Source organism: Epinephelus moara, chromosome 10 (assembly GCF_006386435.1).
Source record: "Epinephelus moara isolate mb chromosome 10, YSFRI_EMoa_1.0, whole genome shotgun sequence".
Classification (NCBI taxonomy): Eukaryota; Metazoa; Chordata; class Actinopteri; order Perciformes; family Serranidae; genus Epinephelus; species Epinephelus moara.
In genome coordinates, this window is record NC_065515.1 from 14,581,002 (window position 1) to 14,596,399 (window position 15,398).

General features: G+C 39.1%; 1 protein-coding gene across 1 annotated transcript in view; it reads left to right on the plus strand.

Moving 5' to 3' along the window:
• Nucleotides 1-13,681, plus strand: part of sh3gl1b (SH3-domain GRB2-like 1b) — a 17,743-nt gene extending 4,062 nt beyond the window's left edge. Inside the window, exons 2-9 of the mRNA XM_050054857.1 lie at nt 2,577-2,645; nt 5,058-5,130; nt 5,212-5,355; nt 5,678-5,811; nt 5,912-6,070; nt 7,180-7,283; nt 7,452-7,585; nt 10,824-13,681. Of these exons, the coding sequence (XP_049910814.1) occupies nt 2,577-2,645; nt 5,058-5,130; nt 5,212-5,355; nt 5,678-5,811; nt 5,912-6,070; nt 7,180-7,283; nt 7,452-7,585; nt 10,824-11,017 (1,011 nt within the window). The 3' untranslated portion in view covers nt 11,018-13,681. The remainder of the gene's footprint in view (nt 1-2,576; nt 2,646-5,057; nt 5,131-5,211; nt 5,356-5,677; nt 5,812-5,911; nt 6,071-7,179; nt 7,284-7,451; nt 7,586-10,823) is intronic.
• Nucleotides 13,682-15,398: the final 1,717 nt, after the last annotated feature.

Here is a 15,398-nt window from a genome sequence, read left to right on the forward strand (position 1 = left end):
TTTTTTAATCTTGTACATTTTATACTGTCTGTTTTTAACATTATGTGCAAATAAACTAATCTAAACTAAAACTAAACGTTATTCATCCCATTATGCGTTGCCACGCATGTTTCCTCCTCCTGCAGCTGCCACGGTGTTGGCCTTTTCTGTAATGTTGCTTTTCTCCTCCTCATATTTTAGTAGAATGATCCTCACGAGAAATACTTTTTTTTCCTCACACACAGCATTCTGTGAGGACGCTCAGTGATGCTGCGCTTCTCTCATGATTGTGATTGGTTCGCTGCGTGCGCGTTCACGGCTCTTGATAAAGCAACCCTGGGTTGAGTTACCAAGTTGATATCCAGCGTCGTGATACCGATTATCCTGATTGCCATTGTTAGGGTTAGTCAACCCAGGATAGGTCTGGGTAACCCAGGAAAGGTTGATCTCGCTTCGTGATACAGACCCCAGGCCTCTGTATAAGTCAACTTTCTGGGTGTAGCAATCTTCAAACCATCTGAAGCCAAACAAGATCTTGAACTAGGCTTTGTGAGTAGCACTTAACTGAGTAGTAGTAGCTTAAATACCCAGTTATTATGATGAAAGGGATACCTGTTACAGACTGATCCCTCTGAGTGTTTACACCAAAACTCCCAGATGGTAACCTTTTGTGGATGTTTTTGGGCTTCGTTCCTTTGAGCCTGTGTGCATGTAAATAATAATGTTACACTGGCATGAGAACTTGATTCATTCATAGAGGAAAAAATGAATTATTTAGTGTAACAAATCACTTAGCCTCCCAAAATCAGAACAAGACGAATATTTCAAGTTACTGACTTGCTACAATAGTAGTGATATACCCTGTCATGAAATAAATTCAACATCCCTAAATGTCTTTTAAGGCAGGCTAGGGTGTCAGGAAAGATAGCAAAGATTTAGGACTGCAGACTGCAATCTTAACTCTAAGGTAGGGAGTCAAAAGCTAAGTAGACTGAGAGTCGAAGCTGTGTCTTTACTTGTGACCTGGATCCCCCAAGGCCCCCTGTCATGTGCTTTCCGCATACTGCAGAGATTCAGCAGTACTTGAAGATCCCAGACTGTTAAGCAAAAGTCAGTCAGCCACTGCTCAGGAAAGATTATCTATGATGTCTATTATGTTGGCTAGAAGAACAGATAATAGATTAACAAAAACCCTGTTAAAGCTCTATACCTAAAGCTTTGATTTAAACCTTTTGTGACTACACAATAGTCTTTACATAAGCATTTCCCTCAGACCCAGAAATTCATGGTAATTCCAGTAATAACGAACAGCGGTTTGAGTCATGTAGGAAATGACTCCAACTGCCGTTGTCCTACCACAGAGGAGTGAATATGAATACGTAATCTCCTAACTAAAGGGTCGAATATGTCTAACAAACCAGTTCAAAGAGCTACACCACCTGCGAAGATCATCTGAAAATGAAATTAAAAATCATACAAATGATTTCTGAATTATTTATCCCTCTTTCAGGGCCTGTTTTGCCATGTTTCATTAACTATCCAGACCGTTAAAATGCTCCCTTTGTTCACACTGTAGTTGAAATAATTAAACATTAACATCAGGGTTGATACAACTTCCCTCAAAACGTCAGTGCACAAGATACATTACTGTGAAAAACATTTAATACACCCTGATCCTGGTGACACAAGTTTTAATAATACAAAAGTGTTGTGCAGCATTTCGACTAGAATCATGGCATAAACCCTGAGTAAAAGTAGTAATTGTGGTTTGCTTTTGTCTTTGCACAATAGGTCTCCAAGTTACTCTGCAACCAAGCACTGTTGCATGCCAGTTTTATTATCTTCCTGGTAGTGATGGGGGTTGTTTTTTCTGCCCATTCCACTTGAAGAAAGTCAGATAGGGAACCATGTAGTTCACAGACACAGCAGTCAAGCTTTTAAGTATCTTGAAGTCACAGCAGTAGAGACTCATTACAAAGCCAGAGTAACCGTTTAATTAATTTTCCAGTTCTCTTTGACTGACTTTTGTCTTTGAAAAAGCACAAATCCTGCTCTCAATTTAAGGAATTAGCCAAGAATTATTTACAAAAACACTTACTGTACATGCACAGGAAGGGGACTGTTTTCTATTTCTTAGTCTTACGTCTGTGACCTAAAAACATGCCGAGAGATCTCACTTGGAAAACATATGCTTTCAATCAACATGTTTTAGTCTGCTTAAGTTAAAGCATGTTGTCTTTATTGAAATAAAAGCAACAGAGTTAGCTGGTAACATTTCTTCACTGTGCCAAGTGTAAACAAAATGGATTGCATAACACTGCTTGCGTTGTTGTTCTTTGTGGTACACCGTTATCTGTTACTCTAATTCTAAAAATGTAAAGTCACCTGATGAGTTAGGTTAAAGGTTGGATTTGTATGCAGTGCTTTATACATATTGATGTTAATTATTGCATTTTCTACACAGCAGGCCTGTGGATGTGTAATTTAGAGATGAGCTTATGCTTGTTTCCCCTCTCAAATGAAAACCTTGTGAGCAGCATTAATGAATTAGCGCTCTTTCTGTCTTTCCCTCTCATTTCCCCTCTCTCTCCCTCTAGATGGTAAGTGAGAAAGTCGGAGGTGCTGAAGGAACCAAACTAGATGATGACTTCAGAGACTTGGAACGGGTAAGAGAGGCATCTTTGTGTGGTCTTAAAAGAGAAACATCCTTGGCCGAAGCTACAGGCCTGATTGGTTTTACACTCAGTAAACAAACATACTGCTGTGTTCGCTCTTGATGTTTACACCATGAAGAACGAAAGCAATACACCATCCTCTGCTGGTTGAGAACAAAATTCTGACCTCAAATTTGATTAAATCCTGTAAAACTGTGTGTATGACATAAAAAACAACAAATCAATCAGCAATATTTTGATAATTGATGAAGGGAAGACACCTCAGGTGAATTTTTAACTAATAGATATCACCATGAAACTTCCCCAATTGATTACTTAGATCAAGACAGTTATTTTTATATTACAAGTTTTCTGAATATTATGTTGAAATATGCAAATTTTTGCATTATCTAATTAAATATGCACAAATTTGAATGAATTTCCAGAACAAAATCTGGGTTTAAAATTCTTGTTTAGTGGTTATTTAAGTCAAAGGTTTTTACAGAGACAGTTTCGGATATTTCATTTCATCACTCCTTAAATCAATAAATACTGCCAGCAGCAATAAAAAACAATTTTTGCCATGTTTTTAGGAATAAATTGTTGTATAAACCAGGCTATGAACGATATATGAATAAATCCCTCTGTAAAAACCTTCAGAATATAGACGGGAATAAAACCAGAAAGTCTGGCATATGCAGTGGCTACTAAAGTTGAGATTTTTGTCTCAGAGTATGAGCAAAAAAAACACATTTTGAGAAAATATCCTCGAAAGATATGTGTTGTAAAATACCATACATTTTTAAACAAAAGTTAAGACACTATGGCAAAAAGATTAACTAAGAGATAGCACACTATGAAACTTCCCCAGTTGATTATTTACATTATGATAATTACTTTTCTGTATTACAAGGTTTTCTGAATGTTTATGTTTAAACATGCAATTGAGGCATTATCTAATTAAATCTAAGGCCATTTTGGGGCCGGCCTATTGACCGTCCCAAGAGTCAGAACAAAACATGGTGAAGCAGCATTTTGTTATCATGCAGGACAAACCTGGAATAACCGGATGATGTTGGACAAGCCTGGACTCTGACCAGTTTTAGGTCAAAGCTAAAAACATTCCTTTTTTACACTTCCTACTCCACCCTGTAATGACTGCAAACTTATTTTTAAATCACGTTAAATACTCATTTTATCTTTGCACCTCGTGTCTGCACTTTTGCTATTTTTAATGGTGATTTTGTTTTTAAATTATAAATCATCAAGTAATTGACTTCTGTAATCTTGTTTCTCCTTACTCTTTTATTGTAAATCCTTTCAATAATCCAAATCCTTTCATCCTTTGTTATGTTTCACATTTTATTGCCCTGTAAAGCACTTTGAATTGCCCTGGTGTACAAAATGTGCTATACAAACAAAGCTGCCTCGCCTTGCCTAAATATGTCCTTCAAGCAGACATTTCCAGAATAGGAATCTGAACTCAAATAAACACCTCAATGTGTATTTTGGAAAACTACTTTCCTCTAGTCTGAAAGAAGACATGTTATAGAGTAAAAAATATCACCCAAAATCTCAAAATTGACCAGTGCATGAAAACACTGTTTTCATCCAGGATGTCTTGCCTCCATTGTTTTTTATTCAAAGATGTCAAAATTCACTGTTTCCAGCTTCTCAAATGTGAATATTTGCTGGTTTTCTTGGTCTTCTAATACAGTACTAAATTGAACATCTTTGGATTTTGGACTTTTGGGCAGAAAAAACACTTTTTGACATCACATTTTGCTCTTGGAAAAAGTTAACGGCATAATCATAGTATTAATTGATTATGAAAATTGTTGCAGCCCTAGTTTACATTTTTTAATGTTCATCATCAACAATATGAATAATTCCAACATAAAGAGATGATAGGAGTGCTTAAAGGCACACTATGCAGGATTTTCCCCCAAAAAATGTACAGACACATACAGAAGTAATCCCTTGCAATCATGTCTTATGAAGCACTAGTGACAACCCAGTGACAGACTATAAGCAGTAGGCAATCCAAGAAACACGGCGCCAAAAAACCCCAAATATAGTGAGGTAAAACGCCAAACAAGAGTGAATCTGGGGTTGATTTTTACTTTCACTTTCGCCGGGGAGTGCGTTTACAGTATACCTTTTAATACAGCATTCCGCTTTCAGGCTTAGTCACACCAGCATGTAGTGGCCCGTGTCACTATAATATGCACTGTATGCAAACTTCATGGGAAGAAAAATAACTCACTGTACTTTTAAAATAGTTTATGTGTATATACCAATAAGCGGGCAGCAGTTAACAGATGGTTTAACCACGCACCTCATTTGTCTGTCATTTAGTTGTGTGATTACAGCAGCTCTGTTGTACACTGACTTATGTGTGTGTGTACGTGCTGTGTTTTGTAGAAAGTAGATGTGACCAGTAAAGCAGTAGTGGAGGTAATTTCCAAAACATCAGAGTACCTTCAGCCCAACCCAGGTGAGAAGAAAACCATTTTTAATGTATTTATTGGAACAGTTTGAACTCTGTGATGACACTTATTTTAATTCCCCTTTGTAGCATCACGGGCCAAACTGTCCATGTTGAACACCATGTCTAAGATCCGCGGTCAGGTGAAGAACCCAGGCTACCCTCAGGCCGAGGGGTTGCTTGGGGAATGTATGAGCAAGTATGGACGGGACCTCGGAGAGGACACTAACTTTGGTAAGATGTGTGTGTGTGTGTGTGTGTGTGTGTGTGTGTGTGTGTGTGTGTGTGTGGAGAGACAATAAACTCCTGGCACAGAAATGTTGGGGTTTGTTATTATGGGTTTTTGGTTGTACATGGTTGTGTATGTGTGGTATGCTGACTGATAGACTGCACCCAAATGCTTTGACTGTTTAAAGTATTGTGTTTATGTCTCTGTGTGTTTTTATTAGATACTATCTGTTACTTTATGTGTGTTCTGACGGAGATATGATTCTTTGGTACAACACTATAAATCTACTATATCACAAAGCTATTAATCTCTGTCTGTGTGGCTCAGGCGGCGCGCTAGTGGATGTTGGAGAGGCCATGAAAAGATTGGCAGAAGTCAAAGACTCTCTAGATATCGATGTCAAACAGAACTTTATCGATCCATTGCAAGGGCTCTGTGACAAGGACCTCAGAGAGATTCAGGTACATCGACAAGATAATTTCTTCAAATTATGTTAAATTTAAAACAAGATGGTGATCACTTCCATGCCACCTCCGTAACTAACGATGTTTACCACCTCAGCATCACCTGAAGAAGCTGGAAGGCCGTCGCTTGGACTATGATTATAAGAAAAAGCGTCAGGGCAAGATCCCAGACGAGGAGCTTCGACAGGCCCTGGAGAAGTTTCACGAGTCAAAGGAAGTGGCCGAGACGAGCATGTACAACCTGCTGGAGACTGACGTGAGGACTGATTTGTTACTGTTCAGTGCATTGTATGTGTGTCTGTCCTCCGAAGCATCAGCATTGTGCAGTCCATCTTTGAAATGAAAGGGGTAATTACATCCAAAAGTTAGGGGTCTTAGCATATAGCTTTGAACACAGAACACTTAAATACTTTAAATACACATACTAAAAATACAGCCTTTCAAGCACCAATAATCTTTACTATACTTTATATTGCTGTATGTCCTTACAGTAATAAAAAAAGCCCCCATCAAAGCATATCAAAGACAACATTTCAAATGGTAACCACAATTATTTTCAGCCTGGGCTGTCTTGTGACATTAATTGGTGCTGCCGTATCATGTGAAACATTTCATGAGTGCTTTGTTGTGGACCTACAATGAGCTCCACTTTTCTGCTGTTAAATACACACCCATAGGACAAACACGCCAATAGCTACACCTGTAAAGGTGTTCAGCCAACACTCACACTCGAGATAAACACGTTTTTAAATAGCAGTTTCCATTTAATAACTGTTTGATTTTGGGTTTCGAAATTAAAGCATTTGTTTGCCCTGTAACTGCAGGTGTGCACACCTGTAGGTGAGGAGGCATAGGAGAACAAAACAGCTTAGGGTGCACGTTGGACTTCATCTAGATTTATGTTGAATTGTGTGTTTTGTTATACGAAGGAGGAAGTGCATCTGTTCCACATTTCTTGTTAGTTCTGTAGATCCAGCCTCTTTTTATGTTGTTCCCTATGATCATTTAAACACTATGTATCTGTAAATTTGAGCGGGACAGATCATTTCTGATGTTGGGTATAGTGCTTAGACAAAATAATCTATGTTAGGGTCTACTCACTAGAATCAGTTGAGGTTAAATGTTCCAGAGAAAGTGGACCATGAGCAAAGATTATGTTGTCAAACTAATATTAATTATTTACCACACATCAGCTTCATGATCGTGAATCCCTAAGGTGCAGTATATGCCCACATGCTGTCACTGGGGCTTTTACGAACGGTGTTATTTATAGTGCAGAATATTGAACTGTTTATCCATTGGATTGGCAAGTACTTAAGCAAAGTAACATCTTCTGTATGTGTGTGTTTGTGTGTGTGTGTGTAGATAGAGCAGGTGAGCCAGCTCTCATCCCTGGTGGAGTCCCAGCTGCAGTACCACAGACAGGCTGTACAGGTGCTGGAGGAGCTGTCTGACAAACTCAGAGACAGGTGCAGTAATGAGACCAGACACACACTAATAGCATACTGTGTGGTGTATCTAACTGTGCAGCTTTCTGATTGGAGCTTTTCTCCTTCTGGTTCAGTCACAGTAACTTCTAACATTATTTTGTAATTATTGTGGAAGTTTTGAAATGTAGAACTTCTCTTTTTGAATAGGATGAATGATGCTCAGTCTCGACCAAGACGTGAATACACACCTAAACCCAAACCTATCTTTGACTTTGGAGAAGACAGCCATTCAAATGGCGGCTACTCAACTTCGATGGCCCCTCCACCTTCACGCAACTCAGGTAAGAAACAGTTGAAGGGCTTTAAAAACACATTTCTGAACATTTGTGAGTGAGGGTAAACATTGATGGGTTTTTTTTTTTTCATTTTACCATGAACACTTTAGTAAAACACATTTTGGCTAACTATGAATGTCAAAATGATGAAGTGGCTGACGGTACTGTTTGCACCAGAGATCAGATGATGTCTTGACAAAACAAAATAAACCCTCTCTCAGGCATGATTTGTGGAAAAGAGCTGCCATACAGCAATAAAACATCCAGCTGTTTCTACATACACAAGATGGACTTAGCCAAAGTAGCATGCCTGCATTGAACACACTCCTTAGAAATCTGACAGAAACTAAACTGGAAAAAACTCTCCGCATTGCCAACATTATTGCTCAAGACCTGCAACCAATCAGTGCCACTGAGCACAAATATGTGAAACAAATTCTCCTTTTTCTGTAGTCTTATTGTGGCTGTATAAACGGTGGTGTGCACTAAATATTCGAGTCAAATGGACTCAGTTGTTTACAATGAGAAAATGGACGTCTGTTTATGCACGGGGTGTGGGTGTTTGTGTGTATGTGTGCGCGTGTAAGAGAGCGTGTGTCCTGTCCTGTCATCTGGCTGGCCTTTCTCCAACTGACCTTGTTCCTCTTTCCTGTGATATCATCAGAGCCGTTTTTTCACTTGGCCACATTGTCCTTTCGGAAACCCAGATTGTGTGAGTCACAGATTGTGTGGGCCGTTTTTTTTTTTTTTTTTTTTTTTGTGGGTCATCACATATTCTTGCGGTGTTGAAATGGTCCAGTATGCTTGCACAGCTTCTGGTGTGAAATTTAGGAAGTAGGATAGTTGCTTCTCACACATTCGACACGTAATTGGTGGTTTATGGTGCACGTGTATTAACAGCATGTTCGTAGTTATGGTTTTTATGAGATCCACACCCTGTAGATACTGCATTCTGACTTACTCAAAGTTCTTAATACCTTGCAATCACTGACTCAATCCACAATTGCTTTAAACGTGGATATTCTACACATTCAAAAAGAATAAATGAGGATCTAGTTGGTGCGAGTAACAAGCAACAAACTTCCAAACTTGTTGTTTATTTGTCTTTATAAAATGCTATATTAATAAATATTTCAGGTAGTATTATTATTGCTAAATTATTAAGTTATAAAGCCAGGGCTTTTGTCCAGTGTGTAGAATTTGGTGGCATCAAGCAGTGAGGTTGCAAAACTGAAACTTCTCCTGTGTGGTCAGGTTTGTAGAAGAGCTCTGGTGGCCGACGTGAAAATGCATATGCACTATTTAGAGCCAGTGTTTGGTTTGTCCCTTGTGGGCTACTTTAGAAATGAAATGCAATGCAATGAAAACACAGCAGCTTATTTTCAGGTGATTATAAATTAATGAAAACAGTTGTGAATATCATAAACGATTATTTGCCCCTAAATCTTACACACTTGACCTATAACTAACATGCAAGAAACAAGCAGCTGGTGCTAGAATTATAATCAGTTGTTCATTATTTGTAGTGGTATTTTAGTCAGTATCAGATGAAGTTTTATTGTTATAAAGAGAAATAAGGTCACCTGCTTTGAATCAAGCGGTATTAATCACCTGTCATCTATGTTTATGTGTGTCCATGTGTAAACAAATCATTTTTAACCCACTATCTTGAAGACCATACAGAGTAAAACTGATGTGACTTTGGAGTAGCTTGCTGCTTTTAGCACATATTCATATTGAAATCACTCAAATAAATTACCTGTTTTCTTGACGTTGCTATTTTGCTTATATATTTTTTATGATAACAGTGTATCAAATGATAATGTGAAAGTGTTCGCTTGTAGTGATGAACCTACAGAGAATTATCACCTGAATTTGCAGCTCCCCTTGTCTACGGAGGTTTATAGTTTCTGCTTATTGTTAAGCTGTTCGTCCCCCACAGCTTTGGTTTGGTTCACTCTCACCACTCTTGTACTGTTATTTTCAGCGGCTGCAGGCAGCTGTTAATACCCACTGTTCGCTACCTGCTTGGCACCAAACCGCAGACAGACAAAGTTAGTGACTAGCTGGTGAACATAGTGGAGCATTTAGCCGCTAAAGACTGATGACAGACTGATATTTCCTTCAGAAGCGTGTTGGTGACACTTAACTAGAATACTATGAATGCCATTAGCTTTGAAGCAATTGAATGAAAGTGCTTCTAAAATTCAAGGATGCTTCTTTGGTAGGTCCTTCTAAATCGGGTCCTACAGAGGCAAGGCAAGACTTCTTCCTAGCATTCGGTGAGCACACATTGGAACAGGCTAGTGAGTGACCACGTGTGTCATTGAAAAGGCCCAGCCTTCAATTCTGGCTCATCATGTGCAACAAATTGTGGGTATTTCATGCCCGCTGAGGATGCACACATGCATCCTTGAAAATTCTCTGAAGGAGGGACTCGGTCCTTGGTAGAATTCAAAGCATCCTTGACATTGGAAGTCCTTCGGCAGGATTTGATGACCGTGAAATTCAGCTTTAAGACTTTTGACTTTGAGAAGCACCAGACATCACAAGCACTGATAGAGAAGTGGGTCATACTAGCTTACAAGCTTTTTACTAATACAAATTGGCATGTACTCGGATCTAACCTACCTTTAATTAGTAAAATGTTTGTAATTGTAATTATTATTATTTTGCTTCAGAGTTGGTTCGAATCGATTGCTTATTTTTTTCTGCCTCTGTAAACTGATACAGTGTGAGAGTAACAAATAGAGAACTAGTGGCCAAAGCTTTCCCCATCTCTAGCCTGCCCAGCAGTCTGTGGGGTTAAGTTGATACAATGAGAAAATTGTTAGGCGACAAAAAAGCCTAGTTTGTCTCGCGCGTGGAGCCCCACTCTCCTCCACTGATCTTTGTGAGGTCACAGAGAAAGGCATAAATGGGGGAAACGGTGGTCGGATGGGGAGGGACGGGCACATTCACACAAAAACTTGCTGTCAGAGGATGTTGTGGTTTCAACTTGTCAGCACTCTTGAGCTTGTTTGCAATGCTTTGTTGAAGTTGATCTGACTGCACCACGAGCTTATGTAATACTAACATATATAAACAAGTATGAACTACAGTATGCAGTAGATTACATGCCTAACCTGTGCAGTGTGACAATGTTTTCCTGAAACTGACACTGCTGTGGATCCTCACTGTGTCTGAGAGAATTCTGAATGTTGTCCTCATTTTCCTCTTTCTTTCTCTCCTTGTGTTTTCTCAGCCCCAGAGCAGCCGAGCTGTAAAGCACTGTACGACTTTGAGCCAGAGAACGAGGGCGAGCTGGGCTTCCGCGAGGGCGATATTATCACCCTAACCAATCAGATCGACGAGAACTGGTACGAGGGCATGCTGAACAGCCAGTCGGGATTCTTCCCTCTCAACTATGTCGAGGTCCTCGTCCCGTTGCCACACTAATATAAAGAGAGCATGAGCGTTAAGGAGGAGACTGATGGAGAGGAGGAGGAAGAGGAGAGAGCAAGTAGAATTAGTAGAGAGGGAGGAAAGCAAAGCCAAGGGATGGTCCGCAGAACATTCATTTTCACCTTCAGCTCCAACGTCACCATCAGAGACAAGCACTTTTTGTCATCTGGAATTCTGGAGAAGACGGTCACATTTCAAAGTCCAGACCAGAATATCAACCTGTTCCACCCAAAGGTAAAAGGATCTGAGACGGACATTAAGTGTCATCACCCGTTATCTGGCAGTCAGAAACATTTCCTGAGGACTAACTGATGACACATTTATAAGCAATATTTCCTTTAACCACAGAAATTACTGATATCATAAAGATAATTTGTATTAAATCTGGTGTTTATGATGGGGTGACATTGATATCATCCTGTATGTGTGACTGCAGTCTGTTTAAAACTCAGGTTGCTCACCAACTTAACAGTTAGTTTCAGGCTGAAGAGGCCAACTTGAAACAAAACCTCACAGTAAGTGTCAATTAACTTGGCTGAATATCATCCTCATTTCAAAACTGAAAACTGTTTGTGTCCCTGAAGGACTAGAGCTCATCTCATGATGCCACCTGCTGGCCAAACTGAGAATTACTCTCACCTAAACTAAAATGGAACTACACACGACTAAAAATGTTGTTTGTATCAAAAAAGAAAAAATACTGCATTTGCATTTTTAATGAGAAATGAGCAGAAATTATCCTCAGATTTGTGCTTTACACCATGTTCAGGTTTAGGCCTATTTGTAATGCTCTTTAAAAGATCTGAGTCTAACCTGTGCACTGATAGCTTCAGAAGACAACAGGCCTGATACAGTGGTGTCCTCTCAGTATTTGATTTATTTCAGTCTCAACCTACTACAGTAGCTTTAAAGTAGAACTGCTTACTGAATACGTGAGAACATGTAATTGCACCTTGGTCCTCAGATGAGATTGATGTGTGTGTGTGAAAGACTTACTCCACCGCTACACACAGACCCAAAGTTAAATGCAGACGTTGCACCTTTTTGTCACTCAAGGCAGGCGTGTTTGTCGTGTAGACATGCAGAGTTATTACGTTGTTTAGTCTGCTTGTCTGTTCAATAAAGGAGACAGAGCCAAAAAATCTTTATAAAATGCAATAGAAACATATCGCTCAGTGCGCCTGTTTGCTAAACTGCTAACTATTCTGTAATATAGCCATATATTCATTTAGTTTTGGGCCTGTTTGTCTTAGCATGTTTAGCCTTTCCTGTATTCGGTCTTTTGACCTGTTGTAGGCGCCTGTTACCTCCATGCAGTGCCTGAATAGATGACGCTGCTGGCAGCGACTCAGTCTTTCATATTCATCACTAAGTGTCCCACTATTTCTGTTTGCCGTCGTGTCTTTGAGAATGTGAAACTCATCTGTGCTTTGAAACTTATTCTGACCCTGTGATTCTGATGATTCACAATGGCTCGATTTATTTGTGAGTAGTACGTTGGGCCGATGTAGACGGGTATCGTTCCTGTTTAGTTAATCTATTTGGACAAGGCTGGTTCTTGTTCTGGATTTAACCACAGTCCACACCTGCAGATGGAGTCTAATCCAACATACACTGTACAGTATGAGGGAAAGACCTGGAGTGAAAGGGAAAACATCAAGGGAAAAATAAATGTAAGCTGTTGTTCACTTTGGCGAATTTGGAGAACTTTGTTACCAAACATGAAAATTTACCAAACAAATTGTCCGTCCAGCTGATTTCAAACTGTCTGGAGGTTTAAAAAAAAGTTAAAATTGTGAATGAGAAAAGTGTCATGTAATATCTCTGCTACATTTCCCCCCGTATTGTCTGTGTTTGTCTATCACTCCATGCTGCCAAACACTTCCCCCACTCCCAAGTTTGGTCCTTGTCTAATATGTTTACATCTCTGATCTTACTACATTTCAATGCTTGTATCAAGTTCAGGGCAAAGTTAAAGGGCTGTAGGAGGTGCTGTCTGGATCACACTGTTATAAAAAAAAAAGTCCTTGCTAGCTTTGTTTTAGTGCCTTTGGAAAAGAAAGGAGGGAAAGTACCGCAACTAATCCAGCAACCAAAACCTAACCTAGCAACTTAAGAATATGGTCAAGAATTTCTTTTCTACTTTTGGTTTTTATTTCTAGCCATTGGCGCTTTTCATGTGTAAAGATAAAATGCATGTGTGCACATTTCTGCACATCTCTGACACTACAGGCAGTTTCCTAGACATGTGTTGTGTAGACTAATGTGAGGTTGATCAGCAGACCACCAGCGGAAACTGTTTTTTATGTAGATTTTAATCCATGTTTGAAAAAAACTAAAGTCCCACTGATTTCTTCATTTTTTTTAAAGGGCTATGTATTTGTTTAATCAGTCTTAAATGCTCTTTGGAACAGCATTAAATCATTCTGGCTCTCTATAGTATTATTTTTTATATACAAGACCTTAAAACATTTAAATTAATCTTTGCATGTAGTCCTATATTACACCTTGTACATGTATGTCTTTAGATTTAAGTTGCCTTTTTACTTTTGGTAAGAGTACAGAATTTAACCACAATATTTTGTCTTTTATTATTGTATGTGCTTCTTTCTTGTCCCCCACCCCCCCTTCTTACAATAAATAAAAAAGAAAAATGTGTTTTTGTTGCATATTAATAGCGAGATCTTCCAACAACATTATGCCTGGTTTTGAATTTATGTTTTAATGTATACTGTGCAGGATTTTCCGAAAAGGAAAGAAATGTACAGTAACTACTCTCGATTGGCGTATATGTCTGCACAGATCCTGTCCTTTGCTTGTGTTTTCTATTATTTTTGCAGTGTTAGGGACGTTCCTGGGCACAGCACGCACATGAGGTCAGGACAGGAGAGGAGAAACAGGAAAAAGGTAGCGACCAGGTGCAGGACTGTAAGCAGCGCGCTTCCAGAGGAATCTCCAAATGTGGTGGGCTTTCACTTTCATATTTGATGGCAATACTGTTTACAAGCCAACAATTCCTGCATAGTTTAACTTAGACACATATGATCTGAGAAGGAAAATAAAAGGAAATGTTCTTCTGGCTTTATGCACAAGAATTTAAAATTTTTAAAAGGGCTACTATAAATATTTTCTTTTGTTTTTAATGGGTCAGACTGAAATAACTGGACAACTATTTACTGGACTGCCATGAAATTTATGTATACACAGTCATGCTCCCCAGAGGATGAATCCAAATGACTATATAATAATAACTAGATACTAGATACTGGATGCCAACATGGCCTCTATTCAGTCCAATGGAAATTCTCACTTGGCGCAAATGGCAAAAAAGCTAGCTTCCAGGTTTACTTCTGTGATATGGGGCCCTTTGAATATACGCAGTAGTGTTTCTCCCGCTGGCCCCACCTATGAGGTTACACTTCCCTCACAGACTTTACATTATAAAGATTTTTCGATCGCTTTTTTTGGCTCAAATAAAGTTTACGAATATAAAACCTCCATGGATCAAAAAATTCATTACAGAAAGAGTCATTAATGTTTGCAGTTTGAGGTGTCCAGTCAACAGTTTTACAGATTTCTCTTTTGGTCTATGGGGTAAAATGCCTTTTGTGCAGCAGGGGATTTCTTTGCTCCAACACTGCTGAGTATTGTTTTGGGGGGCCTGTAATGACTACAGTGATCCTCTGACTTTTTCCTTTAGTGCCACCATGAGATTCACATTTGTGGTTTTGAGTTAAATGTTTTAAGTTTTGGTTGGAAAGCCAATGAATTTGGTTTTATTTATGACCAAGTACCTTAAACTACAAATCTGTATTTTGTGTTCTGTGCTAATTACTAAATGTCAGCATGCGAACAAGCTAGATGATGAACATTTTAACATTATACCTGCTAAATATCAGCGTGTTAAATTGTCATTGTGAGCATGTTAGCATGCTGACATTAGCATTTAAGTTAAAGGGACAGTCGTCCCCCCCCCCCCCCCCCAAAAAAAAAATCAAAAATAAGAAAGGAAGTGTGCATCTACTCATAGACGAGAAGCTCATGCTTGTAACCATGTGAGATAAAACATAAACGTCCTCCTCGGCTGACCTCTAATGTTTGCTACAGTTGTGCTAGACGAGCTAGCAGTAGATGCACTCTTCCTTCTGTTGTGGTGATTCGATTGATGGAGATTTTATCTTAAGTATCTTGAGTAACCGGGTCATGATTTTTGGAAAAAGACACTGCTGGTGAGTTATTCAAATCTACTTTTTTGGTGCTTTGAGCACCACAAGCAGAGTGCCATCTAGTTCCACTGTATTCAAGAGACGGCAGATATCTCTCTGGCCGATATCTCCACCACTTGGCATTTCAAACCAAAAAAATCTAGATTAAT